The 22,547-nt window shown below is 38.4% G+C and overlaps 1 protein-coding gene across 6 annotated transcripts in view; it reads left to right on the plus strand.

The window, feature by feature from the left end:
- Window positions 1-1,027: 1,027 nt before the first annotated feature.
- si:ch73-40a2.1 (ephrin type-A receptor 5) overlaps window positions 1,028-22,547 on the plus strand; it is a 48,256-nt gene continuing 26,736 nt past the window's right edge. For 2 of the 6 annotated variants that reach the window (XR_007041309.1, XR_007041310.1), the window contains exons 1-10: window positions 1,028-1,237; window positions 2,962-3,023; window positions 8,851-9,463; window positions 11,642-11,797; window positions 14,683-15,015; window positions 15,591-15,789; window positions 16,891-16,988; window positions 17,471-17,584; window positions 18,182-18,262; window positions 18,348-18,440. Coding sequence is in view for 4 of the 6 variants with exons in the window: in XM_047385432.1 (XP_047241388.1) it covers window positions 1,132-1,237; window positions 2,962-3,023; window positions 8,851-9,463; window positions 11,642-11,797; window positions 14,683-15,015; window positions 15,591-15,789; window positions 16,891-16,988; window positions 17,471-17,584; window positions 18,182-18,262; window positions 18,348-18,440 (1,855 nt within the window). In the remaining 2 variants the exon portion in view is untranslated. Of the gene's footprint in view, window positions 1,238-1,781; window positions 1,834-2,961; window positions 3,024-8,786; window positions 9,464-11,641; window positions 11,798-14,682; window positions 15,016-15,590; window positions 15,790-16,890; window positions 16,989-17,470; window positions 17,585-18,181; window positions 18,263-18,347; window positions 18,441-22,547 lie in introns of all 6 variants that reach the window. The other 4 variants (XM_047385434.1, XM_047385432.1, XM_047385435.1 and 1 more) reach the window with 4 other exon arrangements.

The following is a 22,547-nucleotide window of genomic DNA, read 5'->3' on the forward strand; positions in this document are numbered from 1 at the left end:
GGTGGTAGTGTGATGGTTTGGGGCTGCCTTGCCATAATTGATGGAATCATGAATCTTTCTCTCACCTGGAAAATCCTGCAGGAGAATATCCAGCCATCAGTACAGAACCTATATCCAGCCATCAGTACAGAACCTTTAAGCCAATCACACGTTGGTTCCGCAGCAAGACAATGATCTATAACAGTATAAAGGCCACCTCTGAATGACGAATGAACAAAATGAAGTTGGCCTAGAAGAGTGGCCTAGCCAAAGTCTGGACTTCAATCCAGTTCAGCTACTGTAGTATAACATTAAACACACTCTTCACACTGGAAATGTCTCCAACAAGGCTGGATCGAAACATTTCTGTAAAGGAGAATGGGCCAAAAGTCCTCAGTAGAGATGGAAAACACTCATCTCCAGTTATCGGAAAGTCTGGATGTCAGTTGTTACTGCTAAGGGTGGCCCAACTAGTTATTAGGTTTAGGTGGTGATTATTTTTTCATACAGGGTCAGCTTGCTTTGGTTAACTTTATTCCCAGAATAAATGAAATCACCTTTAGAAATCAGTATTATGTATTTCATCAGGTTATCTTTATCCAATATTAAACATTTGTTTGATCGGAAACATTTAAGTGTGAATAAATGCAAAAGCAGAAAAAATCTGTAAGTGGCAAACACTTTTTAACAGCGCTGAATTTATTTCAGGAAGTTCTACAGTAAAATTTGCTTTGGACGGTTTAGTCAGTGATATCAGATGTTTAACTAAATTTTTTAAACAATATTTTCCAAAAGTGAAAGAATAAAAATATACAGTGCAAAATCTGGGTAGACTTTTACCAAAGCCTTAATCCAAAAATGAAAATGTTACCTAAAATGTAACTCTCTTTGTGAAGTATTTTCTGTGCTTCCAATCATTTGACTGATTTGTCGTATAGATGTATTACTGACAGGAGCGACAACAGCAGCAGCATGTGAAGGAAGCTTGTTGAACAGCATTATGTGGGTGTATACTTTAGAAGAGGAAGAATGATTTGGGAAAATATGGTCTGAGTCAACTTCTTTGGAGATATAAACTCTGATGTCTGTCAGAACTGCTGTCTGAGGCAGGAGTGACCGAATTCTGACCGAATTTTGTGGCAGACTGAGAATATGGCTGTTTATAAGACAATAATGTACTCTGTTGGGCCTGGGTCAGTCCTGTTGTGGATGTTATTATGGGGTGCTGACTGTGACACACAGCCTCAGGCAGAGGAAGGTGAGTGCTCTGATTTTTACATTCAGGATTTTAGATATTCCAGCCAGTAAACTGGGGAAAGGGTTTGCTAGAAGGTAGAAACACAAAATGACAACATATAATTCCTCGGAAACAGAAGAAATACAGTAGTTATAAAGTATAGTATTCAATTGGTTCATGAGGGGAAATATTATTATTAAAAGTCCATGTCTTACTTTAATTTAATAATACATCTCTATACCTACTGAGTGTAGCATAGTAATGTTATTTCTTCCAGAATCTGCTTGGAAAAGTATGTTTAAACTCTAATCTTGGTGAGATTTAGAGGCGACCCAGGGTTATCTGAGAATTCAGTCATTTCTATTGGGACTCCTTTCATTTAGTTCATGTTTAATTATTTTTACTTTCTGCCTTTAACACAACTTTGTTTGTTTTTTTTGCCAATAATGAATTAAGCTAAATGACACGGGTTTTACTTGACAATGACTTTGCATTACAGTACATTTTTGGCACTTGGGATAAAGAGCTTATATTAAACAATATTGTTTCGTTTTTTTCATTACAGTGTTTCTGTGCTCAAAAAATATTTGAAGATTAATCAGCTACAAGTTATTGAAGTGAGAAGAAAACATTTATACTATAATTATTCATTTGAATTTTTAAAAGACTTTTTTTCTCCCAACACAACAATCATGTGAATTTAGGTTTTTAACCAGGAGCTCCAATAGACTACAGCAATGAAAAATGTTGAGTTATGTTTGTCATAGCATGAAAAACACGGAATGGAAAGATGGAATGAATTAGTGGATCCCAGTCTGATGTTCTACTATAAAAAAACAGCTGTCATTAACTGCTCAGTGAGAAAATTAAGATCCGCCTACAGAAAATATAATACAAACACAAAACATGTTAAGTCTTTGCATCGGCTCTGGAACATGCCTGAAAAGGCTAGTGAACTGCAAAAATTGTTCCTCTGAGAAGACGTCACTACCCTCTGCTGCACTGTTTCTCTGCCACTCTGTGGCTGCAGTACCATACTGTGATGCAGGAGGTCAGGGTGCCTTTCAACACTCATCTGTAGAAGGTAGCACCCCAAGGTACTTGAAGCTGGAGATCATCTCCATCGATGTGCTTTCGATGAGTAAGGGATGGACAGTGCCAGTTCTTCCAATGTCCACAATCATCTCCTCTGTGACATTATTAGGGGTTGTTTGATGTTCATTACACTGCATTCTTCCTACTACTTTATCTCATAATCATTCGGTGAACAGATTTGTGTCAGCAACTTAGTTTTATCAGCAAAACCTCCTTAAGATTATGTTGTGTATATAAAGCAGACTCACCTGTCTGTAGTTTGGGGTTTGAAAAAAACCACATTAATGAGACCCAGAGAGATTCATCTTCAGAACCAGCTGAATCCATTGTCTGGCCCATAAAAATCTCTCGCTTTTTTAAGTAACAGCAAATTTTCTGTCAAATCAAATTAGTCAATCAAATTCAGTACTTTCTAAGTTTTTGTCTTTTTTTTTTCCTAATTATAGTCAGAATGTCCGCATTTCCTGCCCATCCTTGAATGAAAAGAGTGGAAATGTTTCCATTGATCCAATGCTTCTCAACATTTACATCTAAAATCTAAAAACACAAGAAGGGGGAACTGTTCTCACTCTGTTATTGTTCTGTCAGGTCAAATGAGACGTCTGTGTTTATAAACCAAGTAACAGTGTGACTTTCTCCGCTCTGTTCAGTGGAACTTTTCAACTCTGACAAACAGCTCACCCTGGGATGGCGGTCGGAACCACTTAAATTGGTAAGTGAAGTTACGGCTTTATGGAGATGTAATTTGTTAGCTCTGTCCTAGCAGAGGTCCTTTCTAAGTGAAAGGCCAGGCCTGTTCTCTGTTTACAGCCATGTGGTACTTGCCTCTTCCCATACAGTCTACATCCATACTGAGTTAATCCGTGATTCTAAATTGACTTGAGGCTTGTGTTTGTGCATTTCTCTGTGATGTCTTAGCAGTTTTCTGTCTCTGGAACTGCTGGGCAATGGCCCAGTAACTCAAAAGAGAACTGGGTTAATAATAATTGATGTCACCACACATCTAGCTCAGAACATAATGGTCAGTCAAATTATTTAGACTTAAGCCAAAAATGATTCATACCCCTGGCAGATTTAGGTTTAAATGAATATTTTAATTCTATCTACATGTTTCTTCTGACTGGAAGTAATATTAAAGTTTCAGAGCCGCCCAGCCAGAGAATCTGCGGAGGGGGCTAAACATTAGGGTGATGGGAAGGCCTTTCAACCGCAGAGACTTGAAGCTTGTTAAAGAAATAACTGGACAAAATACCTGTATAAAATGACTGTGCAGCAGGTTTAGAATGCTGTAGTGCTGATAAAGAGTTTTACATTCATTACTGAAAAGGGTATAAAAAATTTCTGACATGTTTTTTTTTTTTGTAAATGTAAAAACGATGACAGAAATAACTGTTACAATTCAAAATTGACACTCATTTACATTGTTTTATCATCTTTTGGTAAGATACCAAATTTCCTGTCAGCAACAAACTTCTTGAAAACAGGGCTTAGCTGTAAATAAGAGAGCTTTATTATAAAGAACAGTATGGTCATTACCATGTACTCGGACAGGTTGTTTTTGAGTTTTTTTTAAAGAAAATTAGGTAGTTAAGTTTCAGGCGTTAATGAAACTAATTTGTTTGAGTCAAGGTACTAATATATCAAAAGCAACAGTTTAAGTCCAGTATAATTGTTGTGTAGTTAAAGACTATAATCTAACTTAGGGAACATAAATTATATTTATATATAGCAGTGTTTTTGTTTTGTTTTTTACATGTAGAGCTTTTTCAGGTTCCTCAGTAAAGTTAAATGGATCCTCACACCTGCTGGAGGAATGAGGGATTGCTGCAAAGTCAATGACAATGCAAGCAGCTGTCATTGTCGCTACATGCTCATCCAAGAGGAGTGATTGCTGCAACTCACTGACTCGATTCAATTTGCTGGATTTCCTTAGATACAAAACTTTTTTCAATTACTAATTTGAAACTAATTTGAAAAATAAATTGAATGTGACTGCATGTTTTGATAATTAGGAACCAATTGGGATGTATGTACTTGACTTTAAAATGATTGGATTTACGTTTTTTATAAAGTGCCTTGAGATGATATTTATGAGGGGTCAAAGTAACAAAAATTTACTTGTAATAAATTAAAGGTGTAAAATACTGATCATGGTGAAATTGAGTGAAATATCACCTCTGTGAAAATTTTAATCCGTGAAATTTGAGTTCATTAAAATGATAACATGGTAAATATTAATGTTATAAATATTAGGGTTATCAAATTTAACGTTGCCCGTTTTCATTCACTGCCTTGATTTTAGCGCCTCCATTTTTACCACTTCAGTTTTATCATTCATCGCGGTCACAGCATAATTTTTGTTTTCTTTCAGAGATGTTCTTGGAAATAATTACGCCTTAACACTTTCTTTAACAGGAATATTACGTATAGATTTAAAAGCACAATCTTTAACTGTAAAGAGTTCACATTTTTTTAAATTCAGGTGAAGTCCTAATACATCAGAGAAAGTTCGGATTAAATTTAAAGCAGGTGAAACTTGACTGCTGTCTCTTTAAAAAAAAGAGTAGTATTGTCGGCTAACTGACTGATTCGGATTTCTTTACCAAAAACAGAAATACCGTTTAGTTCATTTATAGAAATGTAATCAACAAGGATTTGAGTGGCTAAAAGGAAGAGACAAGGGGAAATTGGGCAACCCTGCCTAATTTCTCGATTAAATCTTGGGGAGGTACCATTTTTTAAATTTGACAGAGCAGTTAGCAATAATATATAATACTTTAACTGTATTGCAGAAGGAAGGACAAAAGCCAAATTTATAAGGACAGCTGAAGATAAAGTTGTGACTAATGGAATTAAACGCTTTGTAAAAGTCTAAAAGGATGAAGCTATTATCCGTATTTCATTTTGAGTAGTCCATAATGTCAAGAAGAAGGCGTATATTGTTGGAAATGTGTCTATTTTGCATAAATCCAGATTGTGTCTCTCCAATAATTGTGTTTAGGGTTGATTTAAGTCTGAATATAAGATGTTCATTAAATTTGTTACATTTTTTTACTCCTTTAATTGATAAAACCAAAAAAACTTTTTCATCTATGGCTTCAAAGAGACCTAGGAGACCATTTAGAGGACGGGTATTGTTATCTAAAGCTGAGGGGATATCACGGCTTACTTATTCTGCATTCTCCCTGCATTTAGAGAGTCAAACTCTTAAATCTATTGACCAAGTACTTCTTATGGAAAAACCGTATAATTACTGAAGAAAATCAGTAATAATGAACTCTTACGAAAAAGGAGGGTTAAATTTTCTTGATTTCACAACTTTCAATAATACCTTCAAAATCAATTGGATAAAATTGTATCTAAAAAAAATCCATACTCCACCTGGAATATTTACCCAAATTATGTATTTTCGAGCTTAGGTGGACTCAATTTCTTCCTCCTCTGTAATTACAATGTGGAGAAAATACCAGCAAGCTCTCTGCATTTCACAAACAAGCACTTCTTTCAAAGGCACTTATATATAAACATAATTTTTCTCCTTATAATTTCTATATCTGGAATAACCAATACATCCTTTACAAAAACAAGTCAGTATTTTACCCTGAATGGTTCAACAATAAAATCCTTCTGGTGTGTCAGCTATTTAACAAAAATGGATGTTTACTGAGTTATAAAGAGTTCAACCTCAAGTATAACCTCGCTGTAACTCCTAAAGAGTATGATGTTGTGTTTGATGCTGTAACTAATGAAATATGTGAACTCTTTATAAATAATGTTGTTGATGAAGATAAGACCTTGTTAAATGTAACTGACACCACTGTTGGTAAAACGTGTTTTTCTTCAACATGTAAGAATAACAAAATTATTCGTACTCTGTTTCAACAAAGTAATATTTGTGTACCATCATCTGTTTTCTATTGGAAAAACGTTGTCCCTGATTTAGTGTGGGAAAAGGTGTGGACATTTCATCAGAAATTTTTGATAAATAACTAAATGAGAGCAAAATGTTACACAATTTATTCTACCAATCAATACATGATGAAGTATATTAAAACATTATACCCCAATTGTAAGTTTTGCAAAGAGCATCCAGAAATCAGTCATATATTTTGCAATTATAATGTCACAAATAAATTTTGGAAGGAATATAACAACTTTATAATTTGCAATTATAAAGTTGTTACAAATAATTATAATATTTGGCAAATTTCATATTCACAAATGTAAGTTTTGATCATCTTCACCTTTTTTTCCAGTTTTGGTTAAGGAAATCGAACTATATTTATCCACTAAGTACAAACAAAAAAGCTGTCTTGTTATTATATCTTTTTATTTGTAAGCAAAGATTTTTTTCAATAAAAAAAACAAACACAAAAAAGTTATTTTTGTTACTTCCAGTAGATCGGAATACGGCAGCAGCCTCGGCGTGACAGCGGACTACTTGTTGTCCATAGCCATTCGCATGCATTTTCAATAGTACGGCAGGGATATCGTAGGCCACGGGGTGGAGCCGCGGGAAGTCACAAGCGAAGGGCGCCCAGACTGTCCCAATACCCGCACTTCCACCCTTGTGTCCCTGAATTGCGCGTTCGAGTGCGTAGTGTGTCCCAATTCTCCAGAGTGGTCCTTAGCCCCGCCCCCTTTGTGCCCCACATCCGCCCTTCGGCGAAGCCCGCATCGAAGCGGACTACGCCGAAGTATATTACCCATAATTCACTGCTGCAGATGACGTTCTGAGCAAAAACCAATCACAACCGTCAACGCAACCAGCCATCAAATCAGAATAATAAGAACTGCGTAAACTTTAGACAGCAAGCCAACAAATATATTTTTTTACTGGTTTTCCAGGCTCAACATTGTGAGATACCACTGGGTTCAGAATGAGTCTTGGCAGTCAGTAGGCCATAACACTGAAGTTACCTTTCAAACAAACACTGGCGCGGCGAGAGTCTGGTGTATAAGCCTCCTTCACTTCCTACACTTCTCCTCAAAACAATTGCTTGTTGCAGTTTTAAATAGTTTTTTTAGCAGCAAGACTGTAAAAACAGCACTAGTTCCCGCCCTTTTTGACGTTGCAGTTACGTTGCAGAGGTGCAAGTCGATGACGCAACCCCTACTGTCCCAATTCTCCAATTTTGCACGCTTGTAACCTGCGCACTTCAACCCCTACATGCACTTGTACAAAGTATATACTTCATAGAGGGGCGTAGGGTGTAGTGTGGGTATTGGAACAGGAGTCTCTCTTTAATACATGAGCTGGGAATCAGGCGCCTTCTCCGGAAGAGTGAGGGAACACTGCTCGGTCAGATGCCAAAGCGAGCTGGCGCAGAGACACAGAACCTCTTTTTTTAAACTAAGTGAAATCTTAATAAACTGAGTAGATATTTGAGTTCAACAAACCTACATTCTTGCTTAAAAGCATCTCAAAAGTTTATTTGGGGTCACAGAAAGCGTATTATTAAAATTTTTCACAATTTTTTGCCACCATTGTCCGCCAAGGCTGCACAAGCTCGACCAATCCTATTCGACCCACAATGAATCATGGGAAATTGTGGGTCACGGACTCCGCTGTGGCGCCGGGGCTGCTGCCGTATTCCGATCTACCAGAAGTAACAAAAATTACGCTGTGACCGCGATGAATGATAAAACTGAAGTGGTAAAAATGGAGGCGCTAAAATCAAGGCAGTGAATGAAAACGGGCAACGTTAAATTTGATAACCCTAATATTTATAACATTAATATATTTACCATGTTATCATTTTAATGAACTCCAATTTCACGGATTAAAATTTTCACAGAGGTGATATTAATCACATATTGGTTTTTACAGCACTCAATTTGACCATGATCAGTATTTCACACCTTCAATTTATTTCAAGTTATTTTTTGTTACTTTGATCCCTCATAGATATTTGTTGTAAACTGGTGCTACATAAATAAAACTGAATTGAACTGAGTTGTAGAAAGAAGAAAGGCATTCAAAAAAACTACAAGAAGTTCTACTTGGTGTTTGTGTTGTGGTGGCAAACTAATTCTGCTCATCATGCTAAACACATCATCCGCACAGTAAAACATGGTGTTGGCATCATTATGGTGTGGGTATTATTTTCTTCAGCAGGGACAGGGAAGCTTGGCTGGGTTGATGATGAGATACTGTAGATAGAGGCCAGAACAGAAAATTCAGAGTGCTACTGTAAACATGCACCCAGAACTCAAATGGGATGGTTTAAAACAAACTATATTTATATTAGAATGGTCCAGTCAAAGCCTAAACCTTAAGCTAATTGAGCATCCATTTCCTAACAATGTAAACCTTTGTGTTGCTGTATTGAATAAAACCCCAATGCAATACATTGTAGTTTGTAGTTGAAACATAACAAGATGTGAAAATATTGGCCATGAATACTTGTGTTATATGTTATTTGTTTCTGTTTGCATTTCTATCAGTCACTGACAAGTGATTTCTCCCCCACAGAACCATGACTGCCTTTTTTCATCTCTGCAGCTTTTTTCTAAACTGTTTCTCCTTTAAATTATAGTGGAACGAAATCAAGCTACCATTTTTTACTGGAGGTCCTGTGCTCCAAGCTTGTGTAAAAAGAGGACAGAGGTCGGTCTTAAGCAAGTGGATAGAGCGTAGAGATGCCCACCATTTACTGATGGATATTTCGATTGCCCAAGAAGAAGAGTCATCCGGTGGGCTCAGCCCGCTGAAAGTTCATCTTTTTGACACAGACAATGCTATCACAAGGTTTCTGAATGGTCAGACTGTCCTGGACCTTCAGAATTTCAAACTGTTCTCTAATTCAGATCCTCCGAGCTCAATATCCAAGCATCTGAACCGCAGCCTGTCCCTGAACCTGGGTCCAGTCACACGCAGAGGCTTCCAGCTCGCCTTCTCCTACACAGGAGAATGTGTGTTCATAGCATCCATCAGACTATATTATAGGGCATGCCCTGACATCGTTTCCAACCTGACATCTTTTGTAAAAACGGGGGCACACTCAGAGCCAGTGCTGGGGCATTGTGTGGAGGGGGCTGTTGAGTCATCTCCTCCTGTAAGAGAGTGCGACATGGATGGAGTGTGGAGGTCACAGCAAGGCGTCTGCTCTTGTGAGCGTGGGCATGAAGAGATGGATAACACATGTAAAGGTAGGAAACTCAGATTGGTCGTTTTGATGACAAGTGTGAGAGATAACAACTAAAACACAAACACTACGTTGCTTCAACAACAAATTGGTACTCAATTCAATTCAGTTTATTTATATAGCGCCAATTCACAACACATGTTGTCTCAATGCACTTCACAAAGTCAGGTACATACATTCCAATTAATCCTAACCATTGAACAGTCAGATTCAGTTATTTATTCAAATTGGATAAAAAAGTTTTTCTATCTAAGGAAACCCAGCAGATTGCATCGAGTCAGAGATTTGTAGCAGTAACTCCTCCTGGATGAGCATGTAGAGACATGGACAGTCACTGGCGTTGACTTTGCAGCAATCCCTCATATTGAGTACTAATAATACAAGTACAATAATGACCTATTGTCTTGTTCAAAACTCTAGTTTATCATATATGACAGTAGTACCACTATATCTTTACTATCTAAAATAAGATCTTGTAATCTTGTTATCTCACAATAACAATGAGGAGGATGCACTGAGCTGCTTTGGATCTAGTTCTCTAGTTCTGCACACACAGAAAGATAAATGTCTTTCTGATTTGTGACTGATTTGATAATGTTTGGAACCAGTTTTGAATCAGTTGCATCAGCAGGCATTTGGAGAAGTCCTCGCCAAGGCTGGGTACAGCCTTTACTCTGCCTGATTATGCAAGACAGATTTAATAATGTCAAGAAGAAGTGTCTACAAAGTGGTTTATAAAACATATGTTCATAACAATGCATCCAAATTTAAGCTCAACACAGGCGACACGAAGTAAGAATAAAAGTGTGAAATCACGCACATATTTAATAGAATAGACCTAGAGGTCTTTATCACTAACTTGAATCAAAGTGCTAATAAATTTAGACTTTTGTGTGGGAGGTTTCAATGCACAAATTAACTTCATTGTTTTTAAACTTTGCATATTTAGACAGTTCCTTCTTGTTGTCTTCTTTATTTAAAACAAATAACACAGTACAAGGACAAAACAACATTAAGACTAGATTGCATTTTCTAAAGATAAAGAAAATTTTTAAAAGAACATAATTCATTTGCATTTTCTTTTCTTTTTTACTTCACTAAATTAAAACTTTAACCATATTTTTTCTTATAACTACCTCTGTCTCACGAATATGGACATTTAGCTAATCTTAGAAGGTATTTAATTATTCTAATATCCTTTTTATTTCTTGGGTTTAACCATTTCTGCACAGATAATCTCAATGAGACACCAGATCTTATTTTCAATACAGAGCTGTTTTAAACAAACCTTTACATAAACCACCATGAGATTTTGACTTGAAGTGGTTTTAAGATAGTCAACTATAAAACTGGCCCTGCCTAAACTTTGCCTTAGCAACAACCAATGAGTTTTTAAACAACAGGAAGAGTGCTATACCGCAAGTAAGATAGTTACTGCTCAAAAACAACCAGAACCCCACTTAATTAAATTTCAATTACATTACAAAATCTCACAATCTGCATAAATCTGCTGTGAGATTTTCAGTTCATTTCCACCCTTATTCCTAATGTGTTTCTTTTTTTGAAATGAGTTGCATTTTTTCACACTTTTCAAAAATTGATTTTGCAAGGTCAGACATTTCTTGGATCATATCATATTACCATGCAGCATACAACGTAAAGTTATGTTGTATGTTGTATGTTTCATAAAGAGCAGGTTGTTCTTATTTGTTTTAATGATATTCTGGTTTCTCTATAAACATCTGCAGTTAGCGTGTTGACTATATTTTAATATGATTATTTTCTGATGGATGAATGGTCTAATCTTGGCAGCAAATAGCTAGCATTGTGCTTTGGAAAAATCAACTCATGACTTTCACATCCTTATTTTTATTTTTATCTTCCTTCCCATTCTGAACTCAGTGGAACTTTTATATATTGGAAATGTGTTCATGTATCAGTTTTCACAGTTACTGCATTTGTTTCCCTTCTCTGTTAAACAAGAACGTTTCATGGCACATAATTTCATGTCACATGCTTGAAATACCAAAAGCGGATATATTTGTACAGATGACTTGGCAAAATGTTGTCATGACTAATTTTAAAGTTAAACATTCGTTTGGCGAACCACCCCCCCCTCAGTTTTTTAGGATGCATTTGTCATTATTACTGACAAGAGATGATCACTGTGTTCGTTGCACAGCCTGCCGGATAGGTTACTACAAATCCACCAATGGGAGAGGAGAATGCCAGCTGTGCCCGCCAAATACCAAGACCACCAAGAAGGGATCAGAGAACTGTGAGTGCCTGAAAGGATTCAGTCGCCTGCCATCCGACCCCCATGACCTTGGCTGCAGTAGTAAGGAATCATTTTTTCAAATTTTAATAATGATTTTTTAAAATGCCTTTACATAAGTTAAAGTTTAATACCTCAAGAGTTCAGCTGTGACAAGACAGAAAGGAAAGTGGCCACATTCTTCATAGATTTGCGTACAGATTTTGATCCTGAAGAACATATAAATGATCTAAACAGTGACATCTTCCATATTTCATGTTACAACCAGAAACGTCAAAGCATTTTCGGGTGGAAGAAAAGCATCCCACAGCATGTAGCTGCCACCACCATGCTTGACCATGGGAGGAATGTGTTCAGGTTGATTTGCAGAGTTAGCTGAATGCCACAAAGGCCTGGCAAATAGGCCAGAAAGTTCCATTTTGGTCTCATCTTACCACAGCACCTTCTAGATGTTTCCTGAGTTTCCATAAAATCTAGAAGTTTCCGTAAAATCTTCAAATGGAGTTTTTATGGGTTTTCTTGTCACTTCTCCATAAAGGCAGTGTTTGTGCTGTACAAGTGTAAAACTGCACAACCATTGTTTGTCCTGTCAGCAGATTATCCTAGTTTATCTATATTACTTTTGTTTTTGGATGAGAAGATTGAACAGTTCTCTGTAAGATGTTCAAAGCTTGGGTAATTGGTGTATAACCTAAACCTGAATATAAATACACTTTTTTTATTTTAATTTGTATTAATTTGTACAAAATCTTAAAGCCATGTGTCATTTTGCCTCTTCTTTACAATAATGTGCTGCTTTGTGTTGCCTAATCACATAAAATCCTCAAAAAATCATACACTTTAGTTTGCAGTTGTAACATGACAACGTGAAAAATAAAAGGTGTGTATACTTCTTCAAGATAAACAGGGCATTTAAAATGTCAACTTTGAAGTTGAAATGGAGCCAACCATATTGGACTGTAGGTATTTAATTTAAGCTCACAAGCCCCTAACCCTAACCCAGTTATACTTTTTTTTTAGAAAAAAGTATAACTTTTTTCTAAAGTTACGCTTTAGAAAAAACAAAAAAAAGGAATGCTTTTTTATGACATTTAAAACTTTGGAGCAAGAGATGCAGGGTAGAAGAAGACGAATTGAACTAAAAAAAAAAACATGAAATAAGCAAATATCTGAAAAGAAAGCAACATCCTTTCCGTCTCTTTTGACCTGGATTGCTCTCGTTGGCCTTTGCTCCCACTGTCTGTTACAACATCATCCCACAGACTGCTGCCGAAGACTGAACTGAAACAACTGTCAGTTGCTTATGTTTCTGGTATCTACAGGGGTTGGACAATGAAACGGAAACACCTGTCATTTTAGTGTGGGAGGTTTCATGGCTAAATTGGACCAGCCTGGTAGCCAGTCTTCATTGATTGCACATTGCACCAGTAAGAGCAGAGTGTGAAGGTTCAATTACCAGGGTAAGAGCACAGTTTTGCTCAAAATATTGAAATGCACACAACATTATGGGTGACATACCAGAGTTCAAAAGAGGACAAATTGTTGGTGCACGTCTTGCTGGCGCATCTGTGACCAAGACAACAAGTCTTTGTGATGCATCAAGAGCCACAGTATCCAGGGTAATGTCAGCATACCACCAAGAAGGACGAACCACATCCAACAGGATTAACTGTGGACGCAAGAGGAAGCTGTCTGAAAGGGATGTTCGGGTGCTAACCCAGATTGTATCCAAAAAACATAAAACCACGGCTGCCCAAATCACGGCAGAATTAAATGTGCACATCAACTCTCCTGTTTCCACCAGAACTGTCCGTCGGGAGCTCCACAGGGTCAATATACACGGCCGGGCTGCTATAGCCATACCTTTGGTCACTCATGCCAATGCCAAACGTCGGCTTCAATGGTGCAAGGAGTGCAAATCTTGGGCTGTGGACAATGTGAAACATGTATTGTTCTCTGATGAGTCCACCTTTACTGTTTTCCCCACATCCGGGAGAGTTACGGTGTGGAGAAGCCCCAAAGAATCGTACCACCCAGACTGTTGCATGCCCAGAGTGAAGCATGGGGGTGGATCCGTGATGGTTTGGGCTGCCATATCATGGCATTCCCTTGGCCCAATACATGTGCTAGATGGGCGCGTCACTGCCATGGATTACTGAACCATTCTTGAGGACCATGTGCATCCAATGGTTCAAACATTGTATCCTGAAGGCGGTGCCGTGTATCAGGATGACAATGCACCAATACACACAGCAAGACTGGTGAAAGATTGGTTTGATGAACATGAAAGTGAAGTTGAACATCTCCCATGGCCTGCACAGTCACCAGATCTAAATATGATTGAGCCACTTTGGGGTGTTTTGGAGGAGCGAGTCAGGAAATGTTTTCCTCCACCAGTATCACGTAGTGACCTGGCCACTATCCTGCAAGAAGAATGGCTTAAAATCCCTCTGACCACTGTGCAGGACTTGTATATGTCATTCCCAAGATGAATTGACGCTGGATTGGCCGCAAAAGGAGGCCCTACACCATACTAATAAATTATTGTGGTCTAAAACCAGGTGTTTGTATATTCAATGTGAAACTCAGCCACATCTCTGGATACATACAACACCCACTATGACCTGTACACATACCAAATATAAAATGAGAAACAACGAACACTGGAGGGTAATGGGACAACTAAAGGAAAGGAACAAGCCTTACATCAATATGTCTGTTGATTTTTCTGCTACAAATCTAAATTGGTGAACTATAGAGAATTGATTAGGACAGAACACATATTTCTGCCATATGTAAATATTTTGTGACTAGCGAATACTTGTGAATAATAACTCAAATTAATAAATAAAAACCTCAGTCGAAATTCATCGTTGCAATTTTTGATTTGCACAAATGTGGTATGATGCTGAGGCAGAAGGAGGTTAATCTGTTTTTTTCTTCCACAGAGCCACCCTCTGCTCCTTTAAATTTAACAGGTACTCCTGTTAATGACTCTGTACTGATCCTGACATGGGACCCTCCCCATGACGAAGGAGGCAGGAAAGATGTGACATACCATTTAAAGTGTGAAAGGAAAGCAGAGATGGGCATTCAGTGGGAGCTTTGTGGGAACAACATAGTTTTCCAGCCAGACTCAAATGGGCTGAATAATACATCAGTCATCATCCTGGGACTGAACCCACAATGTGACTACAGACTGTCAGTGCGAGCCTGCAATGACATATCCACTCTGCAGGAAGCATCACATTCATCCACTGCAACTGTCATTATGCACAGATGTAAGTCATCCTGACTGATTGATGTTATTGCATCATGAGGGTACCTGTACCACTGCATCACAGCCTGTGTAACTGAGTTGGGTTTCCTGAGCCACACATAAATTGGATTCATGATGCTAGATATCCACTGCTTCTGTATCTTAGTGTTGACCTCTGTACTGTTAGCTTGTTTTTCAAATTTTATCATAATGACGAGTTGTGGTGATTATGACAAAATCAGAATGGTGATGAGTGTGTATATATTTGAATTTATAAGGAGCTGATGAGTCTAGAATGAGTACTAGAGTGCATAATCTTTTTACAACGTGTGTTAACATGATTGGTTTCAACACTGGGCCACTTTGCCATCAGTCCGCCCCACATGTTGGAAAACAAGACTTACATTCTTCTTATTTCTGCTTCAATATGTGTATCATTTAGAGGAAGAGAGATTTATTCCTAAAATAAAACAGAGTGCACAAGCAGTAAAAAAACTTGCTCAGAAGGGGACTTTTCTGTCACATTTTAACTGAAAATGATACAAATGAGTAGATTTTAACAGAATGACAGAGCCTATGTTGCTTGTTTTGTTTCAGGGAAGAATCCTCCTGTGGTGATCACTGTGATTCCTACTCTAATTAACTTAGATGGTGAAACCACTCCAGCTCCTGCACAAAAGTCATCCTTCTATCGTTCCATATGGTTCATAGTTGTTATTTTACTCAGCCCTGTGTTGCTCGCAGCTGTAATCTTTGTTGGAACGTGTTTCTTGTGCCGAAGCTACACTAAACTCAGGTAATGGGAGACATCTAACTGGCTCTTTTATTCATTTTGAAAATCTTCTCTCTCCACAGTGTTAGTGCACTAACCACATTTTTTTTAAATAAAATAAAAAGTCAGGTTTAGTTATTTTCTGGTTAGAAATGCATTCTAAGTAAATGATCCAATTCAGTTCCTTTTATTTAGGAAGTACTGTAAGTACAGTTTCAATCCAGTCCAAACATGGTCCATTTAAATCAAACTCTGCCCCATTTATTCCAATTCAAATGAATTCAGTTATAGTTCTTTCAAAGTTTTATTAAATCAGTGTAGTCTGTTTAACCTAACCTTAAAATCTGGTTAAGGAGGTCAAAATTCTGCAATCTGGGTTAATGCCTCCTATGGCAAATGGCCTGTACTTCTATAGCGCTTTATCAAGTCCCCAGAGACCCCAAAGCGCTTTACACTATACAATCAGTCGTTAATCCATTCATACACACATTCAATCCAATTCAATTTAATTAAATTCAGTTTTATTTTTATAGCACCAATTCACAATGCATGTCGTCTCAAGGCACAAAGTCAATTCAATCGAGTCATACAGATTTCAAGTCAGGGACATACATTCCAATTAATCCTAACTATCAAACGGTGCAGTCAGATACAATTATTTATTCAAATTGGTTAAATGTTTTTCTGTCTAAGGAAATCCAGCAGATTCAGTAACTTGCAGCAGTCACTCCTCCTGGAGTTACAGGAGGAGTGTTGCAACGAGTGCACACACTGACCTTACACACTGACCCCTGGGGCAGACTGACGGGGCTGCCATACAATCGGTGCCATCGTGCCCTCTTACCACCATAAGCAGGCAAGGTGGGTAAAGTGTCTTGCCCAAGAACACAATGACGAGATGGGCAGAGCGGGGATTCGAAACGGCAACCCACCGGTTACAGTAGGACGAAATCCTACCACCTGAGCCACAATCGGCCCTCATGATCAATGAGAAGTGATGATATTGAGATTAGGAGGGTGTTTTGATGTGCAGTTGGTCTGTTTTACATGTTCTTACACAGAACAGGACTACTTCACATCTTCAGCAGGTCTAATAACTGTGTTAAAACAACACTGTCCCTTTAGGTCAGAACCGGACCAGGAAATGCAGCTCCTACCAGGGAATGCTGTGATTTCCCACCAGCATTCACACATTACAGAGACTGCAGTGCAGCAGCCTAACAGTAAGTTTGATTTATGTGAGCACTAGAGCTCAGTAATAATGATTTTACCAAAGTTTGTCTCAATAAATGTTACTCTAACGTTTCTATTGCTGCTTTTATTTTCATGCTTTCCAGATTTCCTGAAGTTGTAAAACATTCATTCTAAGGATAATTGTGTCTGTTTACTCATATAATCAGAAAGTTACCAGGTTTTTAAATGCAGATACACACATAAAAAACCAACACTGAAGCATAAACAGGGAAGCAAAAATTGTTCACCTGAGACATGATGTACAAAAAGTGTATGAAGGACTTTGTGATATAATAAATTTTCTTTCAAGTGGTTGTGTACAATACAGTACATGCTTGAAAACTAATATGAGCAGTTGAAAGTGCTTTCCAAAATCTTCTTCAGTTGGATATTTGATAACCAAGAGTTTACAAAGAAAACTTGTCAAGAAACGTGTACAAGAAACATAAACGTGTTGTTGGTTTTGCTTCAGTCTCAGAGGGGGTGATCCAGTTGCTGGAAGGGCTTGGTAGCAGGTTGTTGGACAGTCTGAAGGATGTCTTGGTGGAAAGAAACCAACTGACTCTGGGCAAGGAAGTAGGCAAAGGTCAGTCCACAACAACCTTTTTTGCAAGCTACTTATGTGTCTGTACATGTGCAAATTAACCCTTTCCACATGTGAGACAACGGAATTTATTCAACTGCTAGTCAGGTGTTGCAGCGCTACTTAACTTTAATGCTACTCTATGCAAACGCTGTGTCGGCACTGACGAGATTAAATCACCTCAGCATGCTTAATGGGTGGCCTGAACAGGTTGGCAGTCTGACTCATATTCTGATCAGTTCATCCATTTACTGTTTGATCACTTGGGGCACTTATAGACTGTGTATAAAACCTTATCCAGATGATCCGGTGATGTATGGACTACCACACACAGATATCATGGTAAAATCAACATAACCTGTCCTGACACAGTGGTAGACTGAGAGTTTGGTCTTTCATCATAATACAGACATACAGACTATGGAATGGGGGCACTTCATACTTAATGCACATGACAAGATTTATTGTTTTCTCAAAATGTGCTTCATTTCTTCATGCTTAGATCTGATTTTAGATACAGCAACTTACAAGACGATATAAAAATGTTATGACAGCAGCTTAATGATGCAAATGTTTCCTAATATCAACTTACACTTACAGGAGAGTTTGGATCAGTGTTTGAAGGGATCTTTACAACGCAGGCTGGTGTTGACATGAAGGTGGCTGTGAAAACTATGAGAGGTTTGTACTGAATATTAAATCTCTCATCAGAACCCTACTAAGCCAGGTCTCCTTTCTGATCAGTTTTCTGTCTCTATGATTCTAGTTGGAATTCACAGCCAGCAAGACTTGCATGAGTTTTTGAGAGAGGCAGAGATAATGAAGAGTTTTGATCATGAAAACGTTGTCAAACTGCTTGGTAAGAGCTTTCCCAAAGATGCATGATTCGAGCTAAATTCAGGTGAAATGCTAGTGTAAAACTTTTATTTTCCTTTCACACTGGTCACTAAAGGCCCTCCTATTTCCTCAGTTAGAAGAGTTACACCATATAACACACACATCTATTCTTTTGCAAATAAATGTTAATTTGAATGACCTACAACTAATTTTTGGGAGGGTTTTGTACTTGTATTCGTAGCCATAGGTGAGGGTAGGAACATAGACTGACCGGTAAATTGAGAGCTTCGCTTTTCGGTTCAGCTCTCTTTTCACCACTATGGACCAGCAAAGCATCCCCATTACTGTGGCAGCCGCCATGATCCATTTGTCGATCTCAAGATACTTAAACTCCTACACTTGAGGCAGGAAGTCCACTCCACCTGAAGAGGACAAGCCACCCTTTCCGGTCAGGAACCATGGCCCTGGACTGATACTCATCACAGCCGCTTCACACTCGGCTGCGAACCGCCCCAGCGGATGCTGTTGGTCGCAGCTAGAGTGGTCCAGCAGGACCACATCATCTGCAAAAAGAAGAGACAAAATCCACTGGTCCCAGAACCGGACCCCCTTCAGCCCTTGGCTGCACATAGAAATCCTGTCCATAAAAGTTATGAACAGGACCGGTGACAAAGGGCAGCCCTGCCAGAGTCCGACATGCACCGGGAACATGTCCTACTTAGGTACTCAGGGCGGATTTCATCCATCCCCGAAGCCCTGCCACTCTGGAGCTTTTTAACCACCTCGGTGACTTCAGCCTGGGTAATGAAAGAATCCAACTCTGAGTCCCCAGTCTCGGCTTCCACCAGGGAAGGTATGACAGCATTGAGGAGAACATTTCGAGGCCAACCTGTACTCCTCCATGGCCTCACTGAGTTTTTGCCTTCTGTTAGGTATTATTTAGTCAACTCAGAGGCAAGAACGATACGATTTACTTGCAAGGGTAGGTCACACTCTGCAGTGCAGACTACAAAGTGTTGGCATCCCTCCCTCTTTATTTATACATGCTGGTTCACACACAGTTCAACAAACATTCAGGGTGTGTGTGTGTGTGTGTGTGCGTGTGTGTGTGTGTGTGGGGTCAGAAAGGTTAGGGTTCATGTGTCTTGATTTTAAACAGAGAGGGAGTGAGGACATGGTAATCATAACTCACTCGCCTCCCACATATCCCTTTCTATGGTATGTAGGAAGGAAAAGCACTTAGAGCAGACATGAGTGATAAACACTACAAAAGTTTTCAAACCCTAACAGTCCCCCCTTTTTTATCACGGAGAAAGTCATGCTTACATACATATAAAAGAAAACACTGTGTGAGCGAAAAACCCACGGACGGAAAGCAGATTATATTGTGGGAAAAATACTCACACGCCCCTCCCCCTAAGGGGCATGGTAGAGTACAACAATAATAAAACAATATAATAAATCAAAGAAAATAAAATGTAATAAAAGTAAAAGAATTAAAACAAGCCTCGTTCATGTCATCAGTGTACTTTGTCTCATTTGGTAATCAGAAAAGTGATGAATCTCTCTTCAAATCAGCTGATGAGTACTATTGGCGTAATTACTCAGATTAGCCACACATTGTCTTTGTTGTACCTTTCTTCAAATGAACACAGGAGTAATAAAAATACCAATCATTTGCATCAGAACAGAACATCTTCCATTTAACTGCATCGTGACCTTGAAGTGGAATGTCCTTTCTTCTGGTACTGAAAACAAATTATAAACAAAACTCAAAAATCCTGCTGCCTCTCCTGAGTGGCTTATGCGCTTCAAGCTGTCCTGTTACCAGTCTGGTACAGGTGGGCGGTCGTAGGAAGCTCCTCTAGAAATATGTTTAGAAACAGGAACTCTAACCTGCTGGAAGTTAGGCTTCCATAGTCCAACTAAACAACGGTGGAAATGAACACATTCAAATTTGTACCATAATGATAAATATCAAGCAATAAACATGAAAGTTAGATAAAAACAGCCGAGATTTCCTCCTCAGAGTCAGTTTCGCTGTCAAAGTGGGAGAAAAGAATTTGGCTGACCCTTGCTGTCCAGGTAAAGGAGCGCCTAGTACCCACCAAATGTTAAGAAATTAAGGAGAATAAGCATCATGGCGCATGTTTGACAGTCTCTGTTACAGACATCGCCAGTCCATCATCCAGAGAAAGGTTATGTGCAATGTGTAGAGGTCTTCCCTGTATGTTTCCTATGTGTCTCTCACTGTGGTGTGTGTGCAGTGAGGCAAATGACCTTATGATTTCTAACTTTCAGGCAATGCGATGGCCTTAAGTAGATTCTGAAATAACGTTGCACTGCCCAAGGGATTGGGACCTTTTAAAAAAAACAGTGTTCTTCAACCACCTGTTCAATCACTCGCCAGGGATCAGCTTACAGTTCTTTGTCTTGTGGTGGTTCGCTGTCCTCACACCTTTCGGGCCGTGGATGATCCAGTTGGAAGATGACTTGTGTCCTGAAAGCCAGATGAAGCTGGAGGAGCTGGAGCTTTCCTGCAGCTTTCCTGGGTGTCTAGTAGGATCTGATATGGGCCATTCCAGCGCCTGGACTTCCAGTGTTTTCTCCTAGATTCTCTGATCAGAATCCAGTCGCCAGGGATAAAGGACTGGAGGGTGGAAGTGGCTGTTTCTGGTAATGCAGCCTTGTCTGTGAAACTTGAGAAAACACAGTGGACAGGTTTTGACAGTAAAACAACATCCTATCTTCACACAAAGATGTGGGAAAAATTGATCTTGGCAATATCCCCATGTTACTTTATTCCGACATTCCGCCCTTCTGGCGCAGGGTCCAACCCATGCGACAATCCAGCAAAAGGTTTAAACAAGAATGTTCTAGTAACCAAGATCACAATACATACAACCAACAAAATGAATTCTGACATAACTATGTGTTTCTATGAATTTAACAAAAGCAACATAAATAAAATCCAGATGTTTTTAACTGTAACTCAGTTCCATTAACAACAAAACACAAACTTCAGTCGTTGTACAGTTCATCAATATTTCACTTAGAAATAAGTCACATATCATCCTGATTTGTCTTGTATGAAGATAAGTATTAGATTAATGGACATCTAATGTAATTTTGACGCATACACTCTACAAATTTAATCTAATAAATAATTCCTGTCAAGTATGAAATCATAACTCTGATACTTTATCAAAAATATATTCCTTACTTTTGGCATATCTTGAACTATCAGTTAGCTTAATGGCACCAGGGAAAACTTTCAATCTAATAAATCACCAATGGTTCTGTATGCAAAACTAATTCTTCAAATTAGTTTAAACTATTTCATTAACCTTTTAATAGTAAAACACATAAACCTAAATGTCATGCTACATCCTTAATTATTATACAAAAAACATGTTTTTAAGGCAACAATCACTACAAGCATTTTGATTCTATTGTCTCTTAAACAGTGTTAGAACTCAGGAAGGAAGGTGCTGAGCGTTACCATGACAGCAAAGGCGTGAACCAACCTGGTAGGTGGGCGGAGTCAGGCAGAACTAACCTCTGATTGGCACAATGGGCGGACCCACAGTTTCTTCATTCCAACCCATCTTAGTGAACCTTAAACAGCAAAACTGTTAACATGCACCTACCTCAGAAACAAGCTGCTTCTTAACTCTCCTGGAAACTCAAGGTTTTAATCAATCTGGGATTTAGAAACATTATTCTAAACATGGATTATTGTTTCATGCAACATATAAACAAACATTCATTCCAACAAAACAAGAATAGAAATTTTGAGTATTATTGCATTTCAAAGCCACCAAATGACTGGAACCCATCATTAGCTTAGATCTGTTTTAATTTTTGTGTGGTACCACTGTCCAATCAGATTCTTTCTTACCTTCAAAAATAACCCAATTTTTCCCATTCTCATTTTAAAGGTTTGTTTTACCAAGGAAAATGTGTTTAACAAAACCAATTACTCTCAAAAGTTTAAAATGTTTTAGCCAGTGATATCTTAGAAAACAACAAGTGTTTTAATATTTCTGTGCAGCACAGAACTGATTAGGTTTCCTTTCCTTCCCCAAAGGGAGAAAAAAGAACCTGCATAGTTTTTGTCAGGACCTGA

The sequence above is a fragment of the Girardinichthys multiradiatus genome, chromosome 14 (genome assembly GCF_021462225.1).
Source record: "Girardinichthys multiradiatus isolate DD_20200921_A chromosome 14, DD_fGirMul_XY1, whole genome shotgun sequence".
Lineage (NCBI taxonomy): Eukaryota > Metazoa > Chordata > Actinopteri > Cyprinodontiformes > Goodeidae > Girardinichthys > Girardinichthys multiradiatus.